Source organism: Liolophura sinensis, chromosome 7 (assembly GCF_032854445.1).
Source record: "Liolophura sinensis isolate JHLJ2023 chromosome 7, CUHK_Ljap_v2, whole genome shotgun sequence".
NCBI classification, from domain to species: domain Eukaryota; kingdom Metazoa; phylum Mollusca; class Polyplacophora; order Chitonida; family Chitonidae; genus Liolophura; species Liolophura sinensis.
Genome location: NC_088301.1, coordinates 26,360,507 through 26,387,942, shown reverse-complemented (window position 1 = coordinate 26,387,942; position 27,436 = coordinate 26,360,507). Strand labels below are relative to the sequence as shown.

At 39.6% G+C, this 27,436-nt stretch overlaps 2 protein-coding genes across 2 annotated transcripts in view; one reads left to right on the top strand and one right to left on the bottom strand.

Moving 5' to 3' along the window:
• Window positions 1-3,233, bottom strand: part of LOC135470787 (A disintegrin and metalloproteinase with thrombospondin motifs 6-like) — a 35,647-nt gene extending 32,414 nt beyond the window's left edge. The window contains exons 1-3 of the mRNA XM_064749829.1: window positions 3,104-3,233; window positions 1,913-2,070; window positions 1,643-1,861 (exon numbers count right to left, since the gene is read on the bottom strand). Coding sequence (XP_064605899.1) covers window positions 1,643-1,861; window positions 1,913-2,070; window positions 3,104-3,212 — 486 coding nt within the window. The 5' untranslated portion in view covers window positions 3,213-3,233. The remainder of the gene's footprint in view (window positions 1-1,642; window positions 1,862-1,912; window positions 2,071-3,103) is intronic.
• A 12,350-nt stretch (window positions 3,234-15,583) lies between these two features.
• LOC135471347 (trafficking protein particle complex subunit 5-like) lies at window positions 15,584-22,285 on the top strand. Its single transcript, XM_064750551.1, has 7 exons — window positions 15,584-15,631; window positions 15,713-15,801; window positions 16,897-17,023; window positions 18,446-18,503; window positions 20,374-20,433; window positions 20,915-20,979; window positions 22,099-22,285. The coding sequence occupies exons 2-7, from the start codon at window positions 15,749-15,751 to the stop codon at window positions 22,195-22,197; spliced, it is 462 nt and encodes a 153-aa protein (XP_064606621.1). The 5' UTR covers window positions 15,584-15,631; window positions 15,713-15,748; the 3' UTR covers window positions 22,198-22,285.
• The last annotated feature ends 5,151 nt before the right edge of the window (window positions 22,286-27,436 follow it).

The following is a 27,436-nucleotide window of genomic DNA, read 5'->3' as shown; positions in this document are numbered from 1 at the left end:
CAGAGGCCTGGATACAAGAACCGCACCTCATCAGTTATCTGTCAAACTTCCTGACATCATACCACAGCCAAGTAAGATAAACTTTGATTCCAACACGCAGAACTGAGGCCTCTAGAAAACTCAGTCTGCGATGGTCAACTTCCACTTAAAGCTATAGGCTGAAATAGACCTGTGTTTGTAATTGAGCAAAAGTTTAACCACAAAATACGAGATGTGAAATTTAGATTTCTGCCCTGACTATCGTACCAAGCTGATTGAAAATAAATTCCCTTTGTTTAAGTGGATCCCCTTTTGTGAAATACACAGTGTTGCTGTGTTTTGGAGGATGATACAATTAAAGACTTGACCTGTGCTTTCTTGGTTGCTGGGTGTAGTGTGATTTTGGAGATGACCTGCCCTTTCTTGGTTGCTTGGTGTTGTGTGATTTTGGACATGACCTGTCCTATCTTGGTTGCTAGGTGCAGTGCGATTTTGAGCATGGTCCGCCCTTTCTTGGTTGCTGGGTGTTGTGTGATTTTGGACATGACCTGTCCTTTCTTGGTTGCTGGGTGTTGTGTGAGTTTGGACATGACCTGTCCTTTCTTGGTTGCTGGGTGTTGTGTGAGTTTGGACATGGCCTGCCCTTTCTTGGTTGCTGGGTGTTGTGTGATTTGGACATGGCGTGTCCTTTCTTGGTTAGTGAATGTTATGTCATTTTGGACATGACCTGTCCTTTCTTGGTTTGGCGGTTGTTCTGCGAATTTGTCCATGGCCTATCCTGTCTTGGTTAGTGGGTGTTCTGCGAATTTGTGCAAGGCCTGTCCTTTCTTGGTTGGCGAGTGTTGTGTGATTTTGGAAATGATCTGTTCTTCCTTGGTTAGCGGGTGTCACATCAATATTGCATTGTCACGTCCACTTAACGTGTTTACGTTAGTCTTTTGGTTTAATTACTTAGTCTAACTGTTCACAAGAATTGTAGCATTAATGAGAATGGCCATTGCTGTTGTACCTCTCTACTTTCAGGAAATTCTTACTTTTGAATAACAATCCCTAATGTACTTTTACTGGCATGCCTATACTGAACCTGGTCTTTAAGATTTCAACACAGTATACTGCTCCAAGTCAGATGATAGCCGCGATGGAGACATGCGCATATCGACATATGCACGCTTATCTCCACTTTGCTGCCCCAATTCTCACACATTTATACAAGCATATATAATCGGCCTACTTGCTCGTGGTGCCAAAAAATGCGGTAATTAATGCGTAATGCGTTTGTACCTTCTTTCCATGCACCGTGCATGGAGCTTTTTAAAAACCAACGGCATAATTGTTTTACATATAAACAAGCAGTTTGTTGAATCGACGGGAAATTACCTAGACGAAGCTGACTGGGTTTTTATACTTTTTGGCGTTCCGTGGTACTGAAGATAACCTGAGCTACAGACAACCGAGGTAAACCCATGCAGCTCTTGAACTTCAAGATGATGTACAGGCGGAAGACACTTATGTTCATATAACTGAACATTACCCTCAGATATTAGCCTTGTTGCATACCTCGCCGTGTAGATCATTATACAACATGGCAGCGTTTGAACCTGTTGACAGATAGAGGCAGGAGGAACAAGAATGTAAATAAAGACAGCAGTGATAAGGTACTCACCAGTCCATTACAGTTGCTAATGGCGGCCCTGGAAGCCGTTGGGCTCTGACTATGACCAACATAATGGCACGCCGGGACGCGTTGGTGGTGACGCTCCACACCTGCCTTACTCCAGTGTTCCACAATAAAGTCCTCTGATACCAATAAGCTGTTCAACGTCAAGTTAAAGTGAAACTCCCGTCCGTATGCCGAAAGCCTGTAATATATGCGTACGTCCGACTCGTCGGCGTGAACAGCGTTAACAGGCTGCTGAGGTAGATGGTTTGTGACATCGTTGACATGGTAACCGGAAGTGGCCCGACGCTTCTTACGTATCCCAGATTCGCCGTCTTGTGGTTGGTGCAAACGATAACTGATGAATTCTCCCTTAGGGTTGACCATTGTGGGCACCACCATCTCATAATGATGCAGCGTGCTCAAGAGACGTTCTGCAGTAAAAAATGGTTGACGTTGATTGATTATCTAGTTGGTAAGTTGGTTGGCTGGCTGATTGACTGACTGACGCCATACTGATGAATTTTTCACCTGTACGATGGGAACGAGTCACTTTTGCAGGCAAAATATTAAGAAACTTTCCAACGTGTGACGCATTAACTTGCACACCATAACTTCCATCGTGATAATTTATCTTCAATGTTAAAGGAAGAAAAGTGGTCTTCAATGAACGTCCGGTTACGCAAACGGCACCCGTCGACCGCCTATTTCCACTAATCCCTTCGAACGTTGAAAGTGAGAGTGACTGATTTTGAATCGCCAAGCATTTGAATGTAATATATAATGTGGCTAACCGATTGATAAATGAATGGACTCAAAGATTACCTGATATTTGGGGGCATCTGAAATAATGTTTAAGCCTAATTGATCGTAAACGTGAAGACAATCACAGCACATTGCCACAACCGTACAACAAAGTTTGGCCTGAATACAAGGATTTTCTTACTTGACAATATAATGGGATTTTAAGTGAAAGAGTCACTGGAACATAGTTTACCGGATATCTAAATGATAATTTAAAAAAGTGAAAGGAGCGCCACCATCAGAAAAGTACTTTTACCTGGCGTCTGCTTTGGATAAATGACTGTCAAAATGCTAAGAAACATAAGGAGCGGCTCTTCTATGATAATTGGGGTCAAATTTCAAGAGCACGATCTATTTACACTTATGCTTCACTTAGACTAAAATTTTGACAGATTGTGGCAAATGGTAAGAAAGAGAAAATGAGTCAGAATCTTCCTCATTTCCCTAACCCTACTGCCATGTTATACGTAACAGACAAAAAAGTGTGTAGTGATGCAGTATCGACTGCATAATTTCATAAGTTCACTTTTTTTTTGTAAAAACAGTTGGAGCTGTTAAAAACTGCAATATTCACAACATAGTCAGATGATACTTGGCTCCCCGCGGTCTATCCAGTATGATGCTATCTGTAAGTAACACTTAATTAGGCCCTAATTAACCTACCTGTTTTCCGCTGGAGATACTCCGGCGTCACGTAAGTTGAATTTTGGACCACTGGAGCGGGCAGACCGGGAGTAAGAGCACACGTTAAAAACAAGCACAATATGATCATACTAGAGGCTTGCCCCGGGAGGTGCCCGACCCGACCCAAGGGCGTCCATCTGAACACTATTAACACTCAGTCATTCGTGCTGATCCCTGCCGACATCGCTCTGGTCATTCAATTGATAAATTAGCGATTTCTTCATTTCCCACTCTGGTCCGATCTTCAAGAATTAGGTTTGGTATTAGAGTCCAAAAAGCACAAAAACAGAAAATATATTCATCCGTAAAGTCATTGTCACCGGTTGAAATTCTTTCCAAAGTTCCGTTTTTCTTTTTGTTATTTCTTTTACAGAAATTCCTTCCGCATTCCCGTTTTTAACAGATTCCAGAGTGAGTGAATTTCGCACGCCTTCGTCAATCCGTCTGTATAAAACGTATCCCTGGCTGAGTACCGACATTCGACCGCATACCGTACACTTCACGTGAGCGACCAGCTGATCAGCCCGCAGAATGGTAACAGATAATGCAAATGCATATGGCTGTGGTTATTTGCAGGATAATTGCTTTCTCTCATCGCTGTGGTTAGATTCGAGTGGAACCCTCCAGCGTGGCATCAGCGGTGCTAGCGGCATCATGTACTGTGCACTTGGAGTCTTCTAGCTCAATGGGAGATGCGAGGAATCCGTTACAGGTAGCTGACTAGCTAGCCAGCTATCTCCTCAACGACACGGCTGGCTACAGACACGCCTCTAATAGACCTTATAATGATTACTCTTCACGGTAGGCCGGTTATATACATCACTAGGTGTATGTACAGAGGGTTCCGCTGCTATCCTAGAGAGCGCATGTCCGCAGACGTTGTACGCTGGGACCATGCCGTCAAATTGTCCACAGTAATGGTCAAACTGGTGCAGCCTTCATACACTGTGTGTCCTACAGCCCTAGACTCTATCCATGCAAAGTTTTTATACTTTCTGTCTTCTATACCTACCCCTAAAAAGCACAGTTTGGATAATCTCCAGAAGGCATAATCACGGCATGATAAAGGTTGAAAGGAAACTTCCCAGAACGATGTCGCTTTAATCGCTTTCTCTCTCGGACCCGAATGCTGCTGGGAACTCGAAGAGAAGGGAAGAAAGAATAAGGAAAACCGCCAATGGACGTTGGTTGACGAAGCGTCCACTCGGTCCCGGGGGCCGAGGCTCTATAACAACCTGTGCCAGATGGTATTAACTTACTGCGAGAGTACAATACCAGAGACCGGTCATTATAAACACACCAGCTCACAAGATAAGAGTACCACACCACCAGCCAGACCATGCATCAACTAGCCCACCAGCAGACCGGCCCGCAACGCTATCCCGGGCTCTTCTTTTAAATATAAGCCCTTTGCCATACCTCGCAGCGTATATATATATCGTAGTAAATGGGTCTCTGCAATATATCGATAGTATATCAGCACGGGAAGAGTTTGCAATATCGTGAAGAAGGGTAAATTAAGAAACAGAATACCTGGACTTTTAGAGTAGCATAAATATCATCTCTAAAAACATTTATTTTTCTCTTTTTTCCTGTTTTTTGTGTTTTTAACAAAATAAATCTTAGCGCCACATGAAGTCCATATCGCAATATCATATATTTTGACCTTTTTTCTACTATTAAAAGAGGTGGGTTGTTTCTAGTGTAAATACCAGGACTGTTACTCGAATGCAAGAACACATTACACAGTACAGTGTGTACTTATAGCATACATATACAAAGAAGATTGTTAAAAATTTCTGCAATAACTCTGGAGCGGTTATCGAGACGTACTGTTTTTTTTTTGGGGGGGGGGGGGCCTCTTTTTTTTTTTTTTTTTTTTTTTGTATTTTAAACACGTGACAAATATAATCCATGATTAACTTCGCTAGCCGGAGATATAGAATTCTGCTCTAAACATGCAAGATACGTTACAATGAAGTTTGGATTACGTCCCAGTTGCAGAAAGACAAAAGAAATGTTCTTTGTGAAAAGTTTTAGACATGTGGCCATTTGCCAGCCATCACGACGTGGCTCTGATTTTACTCCCTCTGCTGCATGTAATCTTTTTCAGATTGTATCACTTGAAATAATGAAAGCAGATGAATCGTGTGCATAATCTGCTCTTACATCCCAGATCATAGCACTGGATGATAATAACGTCATCATTACGTCCCAGATCATAGCACTGGATGATAATGACGTCATCATTACATCCCAGATCATAGCACTGGATGATAATAACGTCATCATTACGTCCCAGATCATTGCACAGGATGATAATGACGTTATCATGTAACTAATCTATCAATATTGTCATATCTAGCCTAAGGTGGAATACCGTCTTTCAGTGATGCTCACAGGAGAACAACAACACAATCGGAAATGTTTTCTAAGCGTTGCTTAAGTGATATATTCTGAATCCAGAAAACACATTCTCGTTATAAGCAGAAGTCATATCCCTTCATCTTTTGATGTCTTCGGGATTACCTCTGGGGTGTTTTGGTGGGTGATTTGGGTTCAGTTCATGTAGACGTAATACGTTTCAACCAGTGAAATTCTAGAGCTATGAAGATCCACAGAAGATATGTGTTGAGAGATTTCATTAGATGACCGAGTTGAGTCTAACCTGTTACTAAGTTGACCTGTGTTCAGTGTTCAATGCAGTAACGGGTCCACAGCAGAAAAACGTCAGAGAAGCGTTGACAGCGTGAAGGTGCAAAATCATATCTCTGTAAATTTCAATAGTTTGCTTCAACTTCAGATGACTTTTTTGGTTCTTTTCATTTGCACCTGCGCATAACGATTTTGGGAAATCCTCTTCCAGATTACATAAGAAGACTTGTGACTGATTAGTGACTTGATCATTCCCAATCAATCATGGTGCTTATCTTTGGCCGAGTCCTTCATGTGTCACGTAAAAAAATATGTAAAAATCTCTTGCCTCAACCATTAATCTCATGGTTCTCTGTAATTCATTGAGTATTGCTTATCTGGCTAATCTGATTGTTGCCAAATAGCGCTAAACTGACACTATGGTAGTTGCTTAATTTAGCAAATCTGCAATAACACGAATGGCCATATCGGCACTCCGTATAAATAACTATTGCCATAGTTACAACGGTTCTCTCGAAAATGAGCTGATTAAGATACCTTAATCTGTATATTTGGGATTGCATGGGGTTTTTTTCTGTTTGTTTCGATTTAAACCTTAATATCAAGTCGGTACATTAAAATGCTAACGAATTAGGACATTTGATCAAAACAGTATATACATGCATAAGGAAGACGAACTTTCGGCCTTCTAAGACTGAAATAAAATATAGTTTAAACATTCGATGTAGGTATGAAAACATCGCTACATACTAGAATCCCAGGAGTGATTATAACTCTTGAACGAGTTGATATTTTGTGTAAGGTGTCAGATACCACAGACGTATATAACAGCACCATGTAGCCAGTCTTTCGCCAAAACAGCGGGAATCGCATCTTCACTCCGGTTCACACCATGCCCAGATAGGACGGTTAACTTAATCTGAACTCATAGAGATACCGTATACTCAAATTATCAACATAGATGCGTATGATAAGTTAAGACAGCTCCCGGATATGACAGACTAAACAAACTATCCGAGAAGACTTGATATGCTGTAAACTGCCGGTAGCCGCATTATAGCGTATCGCTCCATACATCAGGTAAGCCGGTACAACGAGTGTATTGGGAAGTTTCGTGTATATATGTGTGGCACAAACGTAATAACAGTTACCTGCGGCGGTGTCCTTTGATCTCTGGTTCGACAGACGAGCTTATTGTGTCTGAATGCCCTTAGTGTGACACTACTCAGTAAACCGTAAACTGAGCTATTTTTCAGGAGTATCTATACGGAATACATCGTAGCCTAACTAGGAAAAGTCCAACAGTTTGGTGTACTTGCATGTAATAACTACTGTCTCCTATAATGTTAAAATAACCGGGATGATATATCAGTTAAATCGCGAAGCGTCTCTTGGTTATCGTTTCTACCTTTCACGAGAACAATATTTATGGTATTTAACCTTCCTTGTGCAATATTCTGTTTATTATTTATATCCTGACATTTTCTCTACATGTATATAAATGCGTATCAGTTTATCTGTTGCATCCGTGAAAAGAATAAGCAATGTGTCATCTTCGTTGTATTTCTGACTTTATTCATACGCGCTGCAATTTCGTTCACGTCCGCGCTCACAAAACATTTGTACAGTTTTAAACGCTGTCTGTAAGTAATTATACATTGTACAAAGCTGCTTAATGCTATTGCAATGACGGTGTTTTCGTAAATTAAGCACATGAAGAATTTCTACCTCTTTTTTGGTGAAATATATATCGCGCGAAAGTGCACGGCCTTGTGATGCGGTCCACGAACATTTCAATGAATGTATCAGATGACATGTACAAAAGTAGTTCCATACTAAAAAAATTTTCACTTATACAATGGCGGCCAGTTTGATATGAGTGGAGGAAACCAAAGTGCTCGGAGTAAACCGCTGACCTTTGGCATGCCAATACTGGCGCACTTTCCCACATGTGACCTAATTCATACTGGTGAAAGATCCAATGTCTCCAGCGGGAGTCATGGCACTGAACCCACGTCCCGTCACCTAGCAATTCAATAAAGGCGATCCGCTTAACCATTTGGCCAGTATCCATCCGGAAAAATATACATTACAAAATTACATGGGATGCTTTACTTTTATTAGTGCCTTGGACAAAAAATGTCCAAAATTTCGATTTCGCTGTCATTGGTTGTAAAGTCTTGGTGACAGTCCAATGTCTGCCAAGTTTGTTCACGGGATAGTTTATGAAGTCTAACGCGTTCGTAATTTTGTACGTAATTTAATCGGTGCCGAATTTTCCGACATGTTGTTACAAAGTTTCTTGAATTATCCGTTTGAGACTTATGGGAATGCTGGCTTAGCGATCGAGATTTTAATAAATTCTCTGTACCAGAATGTTTAAGTTCAGAAGTACAGCGTACCGGCTCTGATAGCACACTTGGTAGAGCGTCCGCTTCGTGACCTGAAGATCCAGGATCAATCCTTGATCGAGTCACACCTAAGACTTTAAAAGAGGAAGTTGTAACTAAATAAAAGAGCGGTGGAAATCCGTCCTGCAACAAGGAGGCACATTACACGTACATGCACCCTAATGATTCCTTCGTCGTCATATGACTGAAAAAATGTTGAGTACAACGTTAAACCCCAAGCACTCACTCACTCACTCAGAAGTACAGCGCATTTAGGAGGAATTTTGTTACCCATTGTGTTAACTTTTTGTTTGTAAGTTGTCATTATATTTTCTAATGCAGATAAGAAAACAAATCTTTTAATGCAATCTAAGCCGCATAAAGTAGACATTCGTATACCAATCGCCAACCTGCTGCCTCGCTTGGCACTCAGCACTGAGAAGTTAGAGCAAGGAAACAGGACTGCTTGGTCCGGTGTCAGTATAATGTGACTGGTTGGGGAGTCATGTCTAGTGTCTTCCGTATGATACTTCATTGGCGGCAGCACGACATGGACTCGCCCTGTCACAAGAAGACACAGTATTTGTACACACACCTAATGATTCCTCGTCGTCATATGACTGAAAAATTGCTAATTATGACGTAAAACCTCAAGCATCCATTCATTTATTACTATCGCCAACCATTCATGGACGTTCCAGATTAATAAACCCAAGCCTAATATGCGAAAAAGCGGTTAATACAACTACCATAGAACTATGAACCTGTGTAGAGCAATTAAGAGGTTAGGGAGGAATCCAATAAACAGAACCAGGCAGTTTTCCGAAAGACGCAACATTATCATTTCAGTTTTAATTTTTGCTATAAGGTGCACACGCTGAACAGTTTGGATTTCCTTGAGCATGTACATATACGCACATGCAGACAGTACATTGCCCTTTTCTCATACAAGACAAATTCAAGATCTCGACTCAGAAATTATGGAACCAATTGCACAAGATGTTGTCAGAATTGACTTGATGTTGAAATTTCTGTTCCTTTATCTTAACATAACATATATGAGGTGGTCAGTTAATGTTCAAAAATCGTATTCCAAATTTTGATCGACGTCAGAAATGGTTCTGCGCATAGATTCGGCTGCATGCAGTTGCCCACTAGATAACAAATGTATACAAACACACTGAATGTAGCGTAGGTGGTGAGATAATGGTGTAAAGATTCTCTGGGTTTGGACATTCTTGGAATGTGAATGCAAACATAACGGTACAGATTGCGCGTGCATGCAGCTAGCCCCAATTTTTGAAACACTCTTCTCCCAATGTCTCGTTATAGTAAGCTGAGTAAACAGAGGAAGCCGACATGTGTTATTCCGCGTAATTGTTTCCTGTACAGCCTGTTCCGATCCGGGCCGCTACAAGAACGTGTTTGTGTACAGTACAAGGCGGATTGTCAAACACACAGGGGAACAGGGATTTAATCAACTCAGCAGAAACGGTTGTGCATGCAACGGTATTGGTCCAGCGATTCCTGGAAGGCTCGGAGAGATAGAAGAAGCCACAGAGCTGAGCGGCAGATGAGCATCCTTACCCTCCCCCTCCCCCGGTGAGTTATGAGGGTACTCTGGTACTGGTGCAGATAGTTTATCACCTACAGCCTCCGTACAACTCTTATACCTGCATCCTTTTTACCACCCTTGGCGAAAGACGCACGGATTATGTCCAAACAGTCCGCCCGGAATGGCCTTTAATAACACGCAGGGTGGTATGAAATGAGTTTAACCAGAGACTTGTGGGAGGTGCTGTGCTGTGGTTGAGATTTTTTTCAAGCCCGACCTCCAAACCCACCGGTTAAGAAAGCCCTCCGCGATTTGAGGAACTCTAATGACCCCGGCATATATAATACCTGGCGGTGCAGTCGGCAAGATCTTTGATGTTGCACCCTCCCCTTAATTAGATCCACGTTGAGCGGTATCAGTTGGAGGTGATGGAATTACCTGTCGGCTCTTTACTTAAAGCAGGTATACGTCTGTTTAAAGTGCTTATGTCCGGCCCTGAGCTAGTTTACCTCCAAGAGAAGAAGAGTTCTGAGCGTACGGATTGGCCATATATTAACTAGCTTATACGGGGGAGGTCTTATGCCACATGTAACACATGTTTTCTGCTATATAACTCCTCACATGCAACATCAAAGACATAAAAAACAGACTTGCCCATTTTTCTATAAAAATTCTCTTTAAAATCTGTATTTCTTCTGAAGAAAAAGACATTTTCTTTCATTTCAATTAATGATATTTTTTATATTTTATTTATTTTTTTTGTGTTAATTTTCGTTAAGTATATTCCCCTAATGCAAGTATTGGTATCTCTACAAAAGCTTTTTTTAGGATAGGTGCGGTGTGACATGTATGTATGTTAATATTAAGACAAAAAATGTATAACATATATACATAAATATATATAACATGTATAGGTGGGCCCAAGCCATGTTGTATACAGCCATCCTATAGAATACCTTGATAGCGTCCTACTTACGGTAACAATTCAAGTATATGACAGGGAGTTATTATGTGGCCGATGGGAACAAACTATATATGGCATGTAACAGATCTAAAGTTGCAAGCGAGAAGGCGAGTAAACTTTTTAACAATATCAATAATTTTGACACCCATAATGGCACAGTGACGAGTACCAGTATAAGTACAGCATAACTTTGATGTTATACGTTTGTACCATACATCAAGGAAACAATATATAAACATGCACTTTGTCATAACTAACTACGTTTAACCATCCACTTTCATAATATATGTAATTATAGTGCGCACCAAACATGTACTCGGTATTTGGAACCAGCCAGAAAGTACAAAAATGTAACAACAACAAAACTGTGTGTTCCTACATCCTTATCCGTCCCTGTACACATTAACGGAAGCCTCCGTGGCCGAGGGGATTAGCAATGGCCCAGGAGCCTCTCAGCATTATGATCGCTGTGATGTTGGCTCATGCTGGCTTCCTCTCCGACCGTAGGTGGGAAGGTCTTCCAGCAAACTGCAGATGATCGTGGGTTTTACGTCCCACCAAGATGCTGTTCGCCGTCGTAGTGTAAAGTGAAATATTCTTGGGTACGGCGTAAAATACCAATCAAATAAATAAATAAAAAATATGCACATTAGCAAATCTGGCCGATCATTTAGACGTCATTGAACCGAAAGCCTTTGTAAACACTATGCTGGATTTCCGGTTTCAGACCGACAAATCACTAGAAGTGTGCAGTTTTGGTAGCCATCTTCTATGGGTTTCTGGCAGCAGAAACCGGTTTAAACCATTATAATCATATTAACTATGTACCGTAAAATTCCTCAACCTTTTCGCATATCAAAGAATAGCTTTAAGTGTAATTTATGCATGCTTTTAATTTGATTTTGGAGTCAAAACTACATTGGTTGAAGTATCATTTTATCAGTCTACACAGAATTTGCTTGAATAAACATGTTGCAAAAATGCAAAAAGGTTGAAGAATTACAGTAGGCCCTATATGATTTTTATTGGATTCATTAAAATTCACTTTGACAGGTTTACAACCACATCTTGAAACTATGCAAGTTGTACTTATAGCCTTATCAATCGAAGCAAGAATATGCGTGCATGATCAGGGGTGAAGAACGCATTAATAAAGCTTATATGAACACTATCGTCACATAATGTACATCACTGTAGCACAGTACATTGTGGTATTTCGGAACTGTCAACACTGCATTGGACATCTGTACGGCATTGTCAGGTAATTGATGCGCGGTATTGTAGCCCCAAAAATTATGGTAGCCCGGAACTATCAACGCTGCACTGGACAGCTGGACAGTAACTGGTGTACGGTACTATAACACAGTGCATTGTGGTAGCTCGGAACTGTCGGAACACCGCAATGGACAGCCGTATGGCATTGTCAGGTAACTGATGTACGAATTTGCAGCGGATCCAGGACATCTTGTCCACTCCATGGACGTATTCCTCGCATCACCTTTCCGTAGTGGTTACATACCCCACCATAAATTTTATATGGTGAAGACCCCAGATGACCTCTACATGGTGCAAATCCCTCTACCTGAGTGTTCTGACAATAGCTAGCCGGGCATTAAAACAAATAGGCTCTGGTGCCATTGACCAGTAAACCACAAACTTCACTGGTCAAGATAAGATGGCAGGTTACAACATTGCATATTTTCAATCACTATCAAGGCTGTCGAAATTTGTGGCAATCATTTTGTACATTTCGAATGACTGATCGTCATTACTTTGAAAATCTCGGCCGCGTAGGACAGTTTGATACCGGACTTAATTTTCTCTACAATATGTAGAGAAAAGTAGGCCTATATGCGTTGGAAAAGTGTCCGCATATTACAGGTCGTTTAACGTGGAAAATAGTTCGGTCGCCGCAGAGAGTGGCCGCTTAGGACAGTTAGACTCTAAATACAGGTGCCTGTAAGTACAAATAAATATTTAAAAAAATTAGAAGAGACTTTGTGGTCTCAGATCAATGCCATAATATTAGGGCCTAGGTCAATGCTTTACTTTACAAGCCACCCTGAGTCATTGCATGCAGCGTAAGCAAACGTTATACTATCGGAAATCTACATTATAGTTCCTTATAACATGAATTGTACAGGTGTGTTCAGAAGCTCGAACTATTGGTGCTCTGTGCGTAGGTCGAACAGAAACTTTATAAAAGCTCGTGAACGTTGTTCATCAAATGTAGTTCATAACTAAGGATATCTTTTTGAAGCTATATATGATAACCACCTTCAGTAAGAATCTGTCACCAACTTACTATAGACTCCAAAAAGTTTATGTGATTCGTTCACTCGTGAGGCTATGCTCTTGTCCATTGTTCAATTCTTAACCGACTGTTTGATAACAGCTCAGGGCCTTGCAATCGTACGAGGGCCTAACCTTGCTTAATTTACCGTGCTTTTTTTTATCACCCGACACTTTGACAATCCAACATCAAAAGCATTGTGTCAGGGTCGGAAACTTTGTACCCCCGGGTATGAAACGAGTGTGTTGAAAGGATGACACGTATATACGGTCCTCAGGCGCCCTCTGTATCGGGATTCTGCCCCACCCCTGCGTGGGGCCGTACATAAGTGGCGTTTTTCGGTTGGTTTTTGCAGGTGAACCAAAATATGTAACCGGTATAGATTCGCTTTGATAAAGCCGACAGGTGCCCCGATGAGCCCTTCGTCACTTCTTACCCTGTAATCATTCCGGTCGACTGCCGGTCTTCAATGGAGGGGAAAATCGTTAAGATCTACTATAAGCATCCCTTCTGCCATATTATGCTCATAATTCACAGGCGTTTAAATCACGTTAATAGTTGTCTTATAAAGAAATGACATCCCTGATGAGCAAAGAGATAAGATGAATACTTCAAATACGCTGTGTTATATATTCTTTTCATGCACCTACTAGGGAATTTTATGCCAGTAAATAAGTACACTGTAAGAAATATAGCACTCTTGCCAATGATTTACCTCAGTCAGGGTTTTATTCTAACTGTTCATTTTATGGCTAAATATCAGCAACATGGCTTAAGCAGAATTAGACAAAGAGCGAGTGAGTGCTTGGGGTTTAACGTTGTACTCAACAATATATGACGACGAAGGAATCCTTAGGGTGTATGCAATGTGCCTCCTTGTCTCAGGACGCATTTCCACCGCTCTTTTATCTAGTGCTGCTTCACTGAGACACCTTACCGAAGGCAAGTAAGTCGCCCGCCCGAGCCATTATACTGATACGGGTCAACCAGTCGTTTGCACTACCCCCTTCATGCTGAACGCCAAGCGAGGAAGTTACAACCTCCTCTTTTAAAGTCATATGTGTGACTCGACCCAGGATTGGTCCTGGATCTACCGCTCCCGGATTAGGCAAAGAAGAGCAGGGTCTGTCTTAATGTGGAAAATATATGAGTTCTCTTGAGTTAATTAAAAAGGAAAACTGCGAATCAATTTCTCGTAATTGATTAGGGGCTATATTATTTTTGTCGCTTTACATTCAAACTATTATAAGCATAGAGCGTCATATCTGATATAAAGGTCGGTAGAGAATGGATTTGCCACGCATGTGAAAGTCTTCCCTGTTCTCGCTGATACTGAAAGCATTCTTGGTTGTCTATCAGCTTTGTAATAATGCAGTCAGGAGCAATTTTATGTAGAGGGGGAAATTAATAACTGTTAATGTTTACGCTAAATTTACGTACCATGACTTCAGCGGAATTCGACAAAAAGGGCATGCAACTCTCTTTTGAACGGTTAGTTCTTGTTCTTTTATTAAGGCGGGAATTGCAGTAAACTTGTTCGAAAAGACCAGTTAAGACAAAAATCACTGAACGACAACAACATTGCCTCTACAACACAGCGGGCTAAAAATCTTGCATATTTACGGTCAAACACAAACAAAAAGTTTCAAATTCAGAAATTTATTTACATCCAAGTTCCAGCTCGACAGGCCTATGCCTTTGTATAGAAGATCAGTTTCATGAAGCATACTTAATTTAAAGTAGCACTTGTAGAGTGCGAGAGAATCGAATCTACATCAATATAGAGTAACTTTCCTGTATAGTGATTTGTTAACATTAAACATCTAAACTTGAACTGTTTAATTCTTCAGTGTGTTTTTTAATTCATCGCATCACCGCAATAATAAACAGCATTTCGGCAGTTGTCATTGAAATGTGTGCTAACTTTTAGTCAAATTCGATCTTGCGCCTGTATCGGGCCCGCCATAGTTTTGACTATACTGTCAGCGACCTGCAGCAAGGAAACATCATCATGTTATGATAGACAAAATGTTTCAGTATAGGGAAAGTCCACTAGCTCTTGACAAATAAGGTCGCAGGTTCAAATCCAGTTCGTGCATAATTCTTCGACTAGGGTTTTAAGTCAGGAGGTTTGTCAAAGACACTGATGAGTATAGACACAAACATATAGTCTACATGTATACATAGGTCTGTAAAGGTGATGTTCTCTACAATAAAATAAATCTAATCCCCATGAAATATCCGGTGAGCGAAGTATTGTTGAGTACATAGGTCATATACTCAAAATAAAAGCAGGCATTATGACGGTGTCCGTGGCCGAGTGGTGACAGTCTCCCAGCACAGCACAATGACTCGTAAGGCTCTCACCAAAATGATGTGTGCAGAAATATGTATAAAAAGTGATGTATAAGTGCTACCCACTAAGGTTGTATATTTATAAAGAATTGCAAATTATTCCTCATAGCTATTGATGGAGGCCTGTGCACGTGTAGTTGCATTCATGAGCCCTCGAGATCAATTTAGGATAAAGTCCGTGATCCGTATTTTCGGCAGGTTCCGCCTTACTTTTACATTTATTCAAGATGGCGTCCCTCATGAAACAAAAAATCGTCAATCGTTGATAAACCTTTAGGGAAAAGGGAAAAACGACGTAAGTTGTGTTGGAAAGTAACAATGACAAAAAGTACATACATGAATTAATAGGTACTGATTATCTGCATTTGCTTTGCAGGTGAATTTGGCGACATTTGCTCTGCTGTTTTCGGAAATGGTGCAGTACTGTCAAAATCGTGTGTTCACTGTTCCAGATCTACAGAACAAGTAAGCATTTGCCAACCACTGAATCAGTAACAATGTACCTGTGATGCGTGTGCACTCTTCCACCCCCACCTTACCCTTTCACTCGCCCCCACCCCCCCCGTTGTCCCCCCCTCCACTTCTTTCACCCTCTCTCCCTCACCCCCCCCCCCCCTCTTTTACTAGCAATTCCTCATCCCACCCTTTCACTAGCAAACCCATAGACTACATACATGGTCAACTGGCTGATTTATCATAAGTTGTGGTTTCAGTCTTTCTAATACATTTCTAAAATGTGTATTACCGAAAACCCTCTGACGCTGCTGTCTGTGTTTACAGGAGACCAGAATTAAGAGTGTCTGCAAGGCTGTTCTACCTCCATGTGCTGACCAATGAATGCACAGGCATTAGAGTCCATCAACTCTATTTTTATGTGGAGTATAGCATAAAACACCAATCAAATAAATAAATAAATCTATTATTATAGATTATTATGGCATAATGGGAATTGTAAAATATAGGTTGTTGGACATTTTGCTGACTTCCTTCTCAGGTGATCATTGAGAAAAACAGATTCTTCAAGCTCAGTGAACTGATGATGTGCTATGTATGTCTACTGTTTGACCTTTGTAACAACCTAAACTGTACAGACCTAACATATATTAAGTAAAGAAGTAAGGCTGTGAACTGGAATGTGATAGGTGAACAGAATGTCCACTTGTCACTTTTTGTCCTTACCTGTCTGCCCAAAAAGTTCCGACCCTTTAAAACCAAAATTGTTCCACACCATTTTAATTTGTTGAAATTTATTGTGAGTAGCATTATTAACCTAGGCCCAGTTGAATTGAATGACTTGATTATTTTTTTTAAGTGTCAGGTGTTCATTGAGTGTGCTGTAATCAGTCGCTATGATTCTTGCAGTTGTAATAATAAGTGACCTGACAGAATAATCCTCATAATGGTATTTTAAAAAAAAGTGTTATACAGCCTGTACATAGAGTATGAAATGTACCATTGCTAGATATGCCAGGCATATATGCCCTGATTTTTACAGGAGTTACTGTATGTGAAGAATTTTTTTGGTATAACATTTCAATATTGTTACACATTTTATTTCAGGTTGGCAGAGATGGGCCATCATGTTGGCTCTAGGGTATTAGATGTGATGTTCGTAAGGGAGAAAGGGTTTAAACGAGAAACAAAATTACTCAACATGCTGCTCTTCATCAAGTCAAACCTATGGAAGGTGAGTATTTTCATATTGATTTGCTGATAGTCATTTTCTACAAAACTCAGTTGGATATACATGTATCTTGAATATTACTTTCTACATGCAGCACGTTATTCTGTGTTACCATTATCTAAAATCAACATTATATATTCTTTGAGAAGATCATTACCAAATTTCAGTGACAATTTTGCAAGGTTTTTTTGAGAGGAATCAACACAGGCACAGATGCTGTTTTATTCCCACCCAAAAAAGCTCTCGCAAGAATACAAATGCTTTCATATTGAGAATTAAACATGGCATTTATGTGTATTCTGCATAAGCCGAGTCAGCATTTCAGGAGTCTTGCAAGTTCACGCTACTTTACGTTAGGTGGGGGCTCCTAAACTAAAAATGTGGCTAAAAGACGAGATTTTAAAGGCGAGACAGGCCTGACTGTGCAAGATTTATATTCAGTCTAGCAACTGATGTAATATCACACCTTTTGCCTAGTTTGTGAGAGCTCCTGCCTAGTCCCACCTAAACTGTGTCAACCTGTGAAACGCCTGAAGTGCAGATTTGTTGTTTGGGGATTTCACATTTTTGACAAATATTATACAGAGTAACAGATATTTGCTTTCTCCAAACATATACATGTAGGCATGAGCACATGGCTATGATCATTTGTGCATTTTAGAACTCCTGGGGTGCACATTGAGAGTCCAGCAAACAGGATTACCCCAGTCCCCATTTCCCAGCAATAAACAAGCTTTTTCATAGGTGTAGTGCCCGAAGCTTGCAAAAAGGTTGCGGATTTGCAGTATAGAACATAAAGTTTATGCTAATCACTATAGCCTCAAGATAAGCCTGTTGCTTCAAATGCACATATTGACAGGAATGGGTGAGACGCAGACTGAGACCAAATAGGGTTTTTTGTCGAAAATACTCTGCTAGTAACCCATTGTATGACTTGTATCATATTCTTATACATACAGGTAGTGTATATTTTATGTTGAGATGGTTGCCATAATATGCACATACTCTAAAGTAAGACATAAAATACAAATGAATGATCGCTTCGGGAGTGGTAGATCCAGGGTTAATCGTGGGTCAAGTCACGCCTAAGACCTTAAAAGAGGAAGTTGTAACTGCCTCGCTTGGTGTTCAGTATGAAGGGTATAGTGCAATGACTGGTTGACCTGTATCGGTATAATGGCTCGGGTGGGGTGGCTTACTTGCCTTCAGTAAGGCGTCTCAGTGAAGCAGCACTAGATGAAAGAGCAGTGGAAATCCATCCTGCAACAAAGAGGCACATTTACTTGCACTCTAAGTAGCACTCCTAGATTCCTTTGTTGTTAAGGATTGTTAAGTACAACGTTAAACCACAAGCACTCACTCACTACAAATCAAAGAAGGATGTTATAATCTTTTCATTGTATTAAACCATTTCTGTCATTCCAGACTCTTTTTGGAAAGGAGGCAGACAAGCTAGAGCATGCTAATGATGATGAAAGAACCTGTATCCTTTCTATTTTATGACTCTAGTTGTCAGTGATAAATTTGAAAGTTATGAAAATTGTAATGTGTTGAGATATTTTCTAATTATTGTCTGAGTCAGTCTCATCATTCCAAACTTTGATATCCATAAAGCTTAGGCAGCTGAAACTCGTTGAAATATATACCTTTCGTGTTGACATTGTTCGAACTTCTTCATGTCATGTTGCACAAAATCCGTTTGTAAGTTTTAATTTCAGTCTGTCCAGTTTTCCATGCCCATATTTTTTATTATTAGATGAGGGGCCCCTCTGGCCGAGGAGGGTAGCGCGACAGTGTGGCGCAGGAGCCTCCCACCAATGCAGTCGCTGTGAGTTCAAGTCCTGCTAATGCTGACTTCCTCTCCGGCCATACTGGGAAGGTCTTCCAGCAACCTGCGGATCGTAGAGGGCTCTGCCAGGTTTTCTCCCACCATTATGCTGGTCACTGTCATACAAGTGAAATATTCTTGAGTATAGCAGAAAACAAAGTCAAAGTCAAATAAATAAACATTAAAACTGTTATCCAACAACATTGCCCAGGTCCACATGACTAGACTTTTACCACTTCTGGTAGCCTGATGTCTACAAAGTTCATGATAATGGTTAAAAAACACGAAAAAAAAAATGTTAAGCAATGTACTAGATTTGAACCCTACACTGCCAAGCATCATTTACAATTGGCCAAGTACTGAAGACTAGAATAGAGATTAGGTGGTTTTGATCTTCTGCTGATACCCAAGAACAAAAGATAGAAAGAATACATTGTTATGAAGTTGGTGCCCAAGAGCAGGAGACAGAAAGGAATACAATGTCGCAGAGCTGATGACCGTTCCCACGATAAATTGCAGCCAATGGTTTCATGCAGTCTAGGATGATTTTGGAGTACACTTCTTTGTCAATTTTTTGTTGGTTTTTAGGTCATAACATGAAAACAACACAAAGTACAAAAATAATTCTTGCAGATTTGTAATTGTGATGTCAGTGGGCACCAAATAGTGTGTTTTTTTAAATGATTTTAAGCAGTTTTTAAAATTGACCTACTTTTGAGCCAAGTTCATTGGTCGATTTTGGCCTTATTTGCATACCAAACTAAAAGCGTTTTACAATAAAGGTAGGACAATCCACCCAAAAACTGTAAACAAAAAGTTTATTTTGATAGGTGTAACCATTTTGGAGAAGAAGATTTTGTAGCTTATCAGCGAAATTCAAAATGGCTGCTAAATCATGCCACTGGTAAAACGGCAGAAAACGTCAAAGGTTACTTCCAAAGTTTGGTTTCTTTCTACCTTTACCAATTTTGGAGATATTGCAATTTTACATCTTGACCAAGAATAATAATAGTAATAATAATAATAATCCGAATAATTTCAAAAGGTGTCCCACAAGGACACCAGAGTGGACCCCAAGTTACTGGATGTGTCTCCAAAACAGCCTTATTAACATGGAACTTGGTTCAATAGATAGCTTACACATTTCCATTGTGCCGAGTCACGTTCTACAAAATCTGCCTGTACGCTTGTCATTCTATCTCCCTGCTTTTCCGCACTCCTGTGTTCTGTTCAGAGCTGTGTTTCCAAAATGGCTTTGCACATTAATGGATTAATGGATAGCTAGTACACACATTATCATTCCACACTCTTATAGTTTAGTCTCTGTTAGGAGGTGATGTAAATATTCATTGATGTACATTCGTGAGAAAGTGAGGGTATCATGTGGTGAGGTTTGCTCCCTTTTCTTTTTATTTGCTCACTTTTATGATTGGTTTTAGATGTATTGCTTGATAACAAGTGTTGTACTGTTTTTGGTTTTCATATATATATATATATATATTCCTTAACTCCTAACTGTATTCAGATTATATAATAGAAAAGGAGCCTTTAATCAACAAGTTTATTTCTGTTCCAAAAGATAAAGGTAAGCAACAGATTATTCTATGTCTGTTATATGACCAGAGTTATCTCCCCTCAGCTATGCCTTTTGTTGGTTTTTCATTATTAAGTGAAATGTGCATGTAGTTTGACATTAGGGCCCAGTTGTTCAAAACAGTTTTAAGATTTAATACAAGATTTAACTTTAATCCAAGTGCTCAGTTTTGTACTTAGCCTAAAAGCAGTTGTGTACCTGTGTATTAAATATGAAGTAAAACTGCTGCTGTTATACTTTGAACAATTGCATTGGCTGCTGAGTGTGGCCAATTTTTAAATATAAAATATGATATAATACCAGTATTAGCTAATACACCTTTGCACAACTGGGCCCATAGTAGTAATTAGAGTAATTCAATCTGCCTTTTTCTGTGTTATTCATGTCCTAGTTGAACATGGTCTTACAAGCAAATAGTATTATTACTAGAACTTGGGAACCATGTAATGAGTAACTGCATTTGTTTTTTCAGGTAGCCTAAACTGTGCAGCATTTACTGCTGGTATATTGGAGGCTGTTCTCAACGGATCAAACTTTGTAAGTAAAAAGTAGGGCCGTTGATGCTTTTGATTATTATTGTGTTTTGCTGGAAAGGTAAGCTCATCGCTTTTTGGGCTGAAGTACTGGCGACTTAATGTGGCCTCATCGTTCATTCTAAGGGTAAAGACAGGTTTGATGATGAAGGAATTTTTTTCATTTTGAACTTTTATTTTTAAATTATTAAGTGGGAATGAGGTTGTGGATGAGTGGTCAAGAATGTACAAGGTGACGGTTCAATCCTAGCAATGGATAGCAAATTTGTGGATTTCCTTGCTCTCACTCTTTGTGGTTTCTTGAAGATAACAAGCTCATGTAGTTGTTGACTTTTTCACCAATGTATGCTGTGCATTTTTAGCCAGTAATTTAGCCAGTAATTTAGTCTGTAACTCGTTCAAGGTCGGGTTTTTATTTCCGGGCACCATGGCTTCCTTCACCCACAAAACAGACCAACACTGAAAAATGTAAAAAGTTGAAAAAAGTCCATAAGAATACTGAATATAGCATGAGTGCTATTTACCTGCACTAACCCAGTGCATATCCATCAGCCCTTGACCCGTGGGTCACATGTTCAAATCCATCTCTTGCTGCTAACCCACTTATTAGCCGCAACTACATGTAGCAGTTCTCTAAGCTGCTTGGTTGGTCAATCAAGAAAACATGGATTTTTTTATGGGATGTCACATCTAATGCTAAAAATGACCGGCCCGGATAGCACAGTTGGTAGAGCGTCCGCTTCGGGACCGGTAGATCCAGGATCAATCCTTGATCGAGTCACACCTAAGACTTTAAAAGAGGAAGTTGTAACTTCCTCGCTTGGCGCTCAGCATGAAGGGGATAGTGCAACGACTGGTTGACCCGTATCAGTATAATGGCTCGGGCGGGGTGGCTTACTTGCCTTCGGTAAGTCGTCTCAGTGAAGCAGCACTAAATAAAAGAGCGGTGGAAATCCGTCCTGCAACAAGGAGGCACATTACACGTGCATGCACCCTAATGATTCCTTCGTCGTCATATGACTGAAAAATTGTTGAGTACGACGTTAAACCCCAAGCACTCACTCACTCACTCTAATGCTAAATGACTTACACATATTATTTTTGCTTTTTTTTTTGATTCCAGCCAGCAAAGGTGACTGTTCATTGGCACAAGGGTACAACATTCATGATCAAATTTGATGAAGCCGTAATAACAAGAGACAAAATGGTGGAAGGCAGATAGAGAAACCGGGTGTCTAGTACTTAAAACATTGTATCATAGCCTGCTACTTTTGTAAAAAGCTGAGCAAGTATCTGGCTACTTTGACCAGTGCTCCAGGATAACATTCTACCTGAAAAGATAATGAAAGCATTGGTAGTATATTAAAGTACTTGAATGTATGTTATACAATGGGTGTAATCATGATATCAAGGGAGATAATTCCAACTTTAAGTTTGCTGGTGATTTATGTCTGAATTCAACGTCCAATCATTACTGTGTTAAAGGTGAACAGTAAAAGTTTTTGATTACAAGATATGTATTATTTGATCTTGTCCACTCTCATATACATCCAGTTTGTATGTAAAAATTGTAGTTTTATTATCATTATGGAGTCTGTAAAAAAGGTGCTTGGCAGGTTTGAAAAAAAAACTTATAAGAAAGTGGTAAGGCTCATGGTGTCCATGTTTTATACTCTGTGTAAAGATGCACTTTAAAGGGTACATACAGGCCTTAAAGTGATAGTTTTGATGCTAAGTGTTTGTAAGATAAGAAAGTAGTCCGACTTCACGGCTAGTTTAGATGAAATACTGTAATATTGCGCAAAGTTCACAATATGGACCTTTATGCCATTATCTCAAAAAAGGTGTTTTTAACTTATTATTAAAAAAAAGCTCATGGTAATATTGTATGCGCTGTGCCATTGTAAATACATGTATGATGTCTCTTGAGAGATTGTGTATCCACTTTGTGACTGTAAATACATGTGTGATGTCTCTGAGAGATTGTCTGGCTGCAGTCAGTGTTGCTGTTATGTTGGCCAACTGTTATGCTGTCTTTTTTGGAGGGGGGGAGAATTGATGAAATTACCCACAAAACTATGAGGGTCAGATAAAATGTGCAATGACCAATCCTCATTGGTATTATGTCCAGTGATGATACATTGATCAGAGAATTATGATGTATTCTTTTCACTAAACATAACTTTGTTAGTTGTTCATTTTTCTTGTGGTCAGGCAATAGATAAGTTATATACAGATGAGTTTTCAGAACTGAAACGTGCAATGCATTGAACCGTGTCGACGTGATAGCTGTAATACTGACAAAGTGGTGGTAAACCCAAATCATTCATTCTTTTATACGTGGAAGACTATAAATTATAAACTGGGGCCTCCGTTTGTTAGTGCGCTAGCACAGTGTAATGATCAAGGAGTCACTCACCAATTGCGGTTGCTGTGAGTTCAAGTCCAGCTCATGCTGGTTTCCTCTCCGGCCATATGTGGGAAGGTCTGCCAGCAACCTGTGGATGGTCGTGAGTTTCCCCTGTTTTTGTCCCTCGGTTTCCACCCACCATAATCCTGGCCGCTGTCGTATAAGTGAAATACTCTTGTGTACGGCGTAAAACACCAATCAAATAAATAAATAAATAAATTATAAACTAAGAGGACCCTAATGGAATGAACCTTCTAGGGAGTTGCCTTGGATGATGACATGACCCTGCACGTGACACATGATGCTGCACTTTATGTCAGTGTGTTTGTCTGGTTCCCAGCAAGGTGCAGTGGTTTCTGTCGGGCTCTCCCTAGCTTTCTCCCAAGCTAAATTATAATATATAATAATATCTTTATTTATTGAAGGCAGCTCGGTGAATTTACAATGAAACTGTCCTTCCCCATGGCCTTCATAGAGAAAACAATATATAGGAAACATGTACGTCAGGGTCCAATCAAAAAAAAAACTGTCCCAACCAGCAGGAAAAGTAGGGTATTGGGAGACGGCCTATTACCGACCTCTTCCTGCCCCCCTGTTGGCTGGAACCCTCTATACACATGTACAGAGAACAAACCAAGTGAGTGGGAGATGGCCCATTAACCACCCCTTAATGCTCATGTACATTTTAGGGCTAAACATATCACATTTGGATTCTGAACAAGTAAAGTTAAGAGAGATGGGATATTATCTAGATGGTTAATACAATGGAAGCTTACATGCATACATGTACATTCTGTTGTTGTTTGCAGATAACAGTAATTTGAAGTAATGTGATTGAAAGCTTGATAGGGAAGGGGTTTCTTTTATGTGGTTTGGGAGGCAGTTTCATAGTTTGATGCCTGTATGTGCCAAACTTTCTGTCATAGAATTTGTCCTTGCTAGATAGATATTATGGTGTGCCGATCTCAGAACAATATTGTACTACTGTTTGTTTGGAGGGAAAAGTTGTTTAATACAGTTTGGACAGAGATTATATAATGTTTAATAAATGATACAAAGAATTTTGTACTTTAAACCTTTATTAAAATGCATCCATTTTAGTCTTGAAAATAAAGTTGTTTCACATGCTTTCTTGTAGAACTGAACAAGCAGCTCTTGTAAATTGACTATGCTTTCTCTATGTTAAGCTGAACAGTTTCCCCATACAGAATAGCAATAATCAAAGTGAAGAAGAACATAACACTTATAGAAAATATCCCTACAGTGACGTGTTAGAAGAGCTCTCTTCCTTTGTAGAATCCCAAACAATTTAGAAACCTTTTTACGCACATTTTTGATTTGTGTGTTCCAGGAAAGATGTTCATCAATATAAATACCAAGCAGTTTAGCATTAGTGACCCGTTTGAGTTTGTTTCCATCAAGCATAACAGAGAAATGAACGTGTTTGATTAACTGCAGCCGTTGCCTGGAGCCCAATATCATGTAATTAGATTTTTGGGTATTAATGAAGATGAGGTTTTTGTCGCACCAGTCTTTAGTGCAATTAAGGCTTAAGATTGCACTCAATGTCAGACATATTGCCTGAGGAGCTGTATATAGTTGTGTCATCAGTAAAGTTGTCAGTAGAATTGCCACTGTTTTTTTTATAAATAATGGTAGATCATTTATATATGGTATAAAAAGTAAAGGTCCCAATATAGAGCCTTGTGGGAGATATGCATGAGATATTTCTCCTCCAACAACAACCTTCTCTGTTGGATAGGTAGGACTGGAAGAAAGTAAAAGTAGTTGAGTGAAATTTGTATATTTTCAGTTTTTTAAGTAATATATCATGATAAACAGTATCAACTGCCTTCTTGATGTCTACAAGTAAGTTTCCAGTAACTTCCCCATTATCTACGCCCTACGCCAGTGTTCAGCCATTTTCAGCAATCCAGTTTCACAAGAGTGTTTTCACAAAACATAAGTTATAACAGATCATTTGTGGACATTTTCAGATTTTTTTTGGCAAAACTTTTTGTTTATTGTAAGGCCATTTTCCTCGTAATTGTTACAGTTGTAGAATAATTGAGCAGTGAAAACATAATAGGTTAAGTGATGTCTGCAATTGAAATATCTCCACAGATTTTCCTAGTGTTTCATAATTATTAGATTTGATGAGTTAAAGGAATGATTCAGTAGATAGAACTCCAAATGTGCTACTTCCTTCATGCGAAAAACAAGTTGTGGGCTAGCCAAGCTCAGCGCTGAGCAAATGTTTGAGGTTTATTTCCCCTGTGTCCATGAGGGCTAACTGTTACAAGATGAAAGTTTTTCAGGACTATATGATTCTGTAAGATAACACAACCCCTCTAGACTGTAATGAAACTGTCTTGTTTAGAAGTCTTAATATCTTTCTCATGTATTATTGAATCAGCTGAATTACATGGGCAGGGTAAATTGGTAGACATGTTTGTATATAAATGATATTTATTACGCTGAATTTTAGTACATTTCTTGAGTGACTTAAGTTTCATTGATTTGTGGCTGTATTTATTTGATTGGTGTTGTCATATAATGGTGTGATATGCACCCATATGCGACCTTTGTATTTGAAACAAAATACAGTCGTGATGACACATGTACACATGATGTGAGTTAGAAAAGGAGTTCGGTTACTTCTATGGAATAATCTTTGTTGTGATTCATTATTAACAACAAGACAGGTGTTTTATGCCGTACTCAAGAATATTTCACTCCTACGACAGCGGCCAGTATTACGATGGGAGGAAACTGGGCAGAGCCCAGAGGAAACCCAAGACTGGCCAGAGGTTGCAGATTTCAGTCACGTCAGTGGTATATCAATATCCCAGGATCATGAATCAGGACTTAAACTTTAGCACAGTTCTTGAATTATGAATGGTTTGCTGTGTTCAATGTGTGATGATTGAGGTTTTAATTTTAACTCCAGGATTATAGTATTTGTAGTAAAAATTCATCCTTGACTTAGTAACTCCGTTTGCCTGATTCTGAGAGTTCCGTTGATCTGAGAAATGTGTTTAAAGGTCTCACTGCAAAGTAGGATGATATCCTGCTGGAAAAGTAGTTCCAGCATCTAATCATATTTTATAACATTTATTTGTGTCGGAAAATAGTCTGGAGTAAACTGTCTTGACGAATATGAATATGTATGCTGAAACTGGATGTGAAACCATATATGAAGAATAAGGCCACAAGTTATGATAAAGTTGTGTTGGGTTTCTGATAGCTTAATGATCCGGGAGCCATGAGTTTACGTCTGGACCTGTTTTATTTTGGAACTGATGTAATGTGATAAATGATTAAGTAGCACATTTGGCCTGATCCTGAGAGTTTTGCTAATATTTATACAAGTTTGTTAGGAAGATATGATGATATCCTGCTGGAAAAAATGTATGTGTTAGCAACGAAAGCGGCATTTTATGATATTTATTTGCATTGTTCCAGGAAGGAATACGAGGTCATTTATCATAACTTCAAAGAGGTCAAATTATTCCTGCAATGTTACCAGAATCGGACCAGTAAATCAACAATGGCCTAGTCGTACTGTCATTTTAAAACCTTTTTGCATGTTTGCAAGGCGTTTATTCAAGCATATTGTGAAGGCATTATTCTGTGTTGAGTTATAAAATTATAGTTTTTGTGAAGCCCTGATTGGTTGATCAATCCAACCAATGTAGTTTTGTCTCCAAAATCTAGTTAAATGAATTGGACTGAGTGGCAGTTTTATATGCAAAAAGGGTTGAGGTTTATGTGCCAGCAGGTTCAATCCCAGGCTGAGTCTTACCATTACCCTATTTCTAATGTAGTTTGGATGACTAAATTGCTTAATAAGCACATTGCAGTGTGGTGTTTTTAGTGGAGACCAATTGTCTGCTTCTAAGCTGGGGTTCAAATCCCGATCACTTCCCACAGTTTACCATTAAATATGTTGTGACAGGCCTCACACTCTGTTTTATGTTGGTGTCTTGGAATTGTGTTCCAGTGAGGCAGCATTAGTATGGGAAGGGTAAAAAGAAGTCGTGTAACAACC

Bases quoted from the DNA above. Each gene is read 5' to 3' on its own strand.
- LOC135471347 (XM_064750551.1), top strand. From the start codon at position 15,749: ATGGTGCAGTACTGTCAAAATCGTGTGTTCACTGTTCCAGATCTACAG. The intron at 18,504-20,373 runs GTATCCTTTCTA...AACTGTATTCAG, and splicing joins TAATGATGATGAAAGAACCT to ATTATATAATAGAAAAGGAG. The intron at 20,434-20,914 runs GTAAGCAACAGA...TTGTTTTTTCAG, and splicing joins TTCTGTTCCAAAAGATAAAG to GTAGCCTAAACTGTGCAGCA.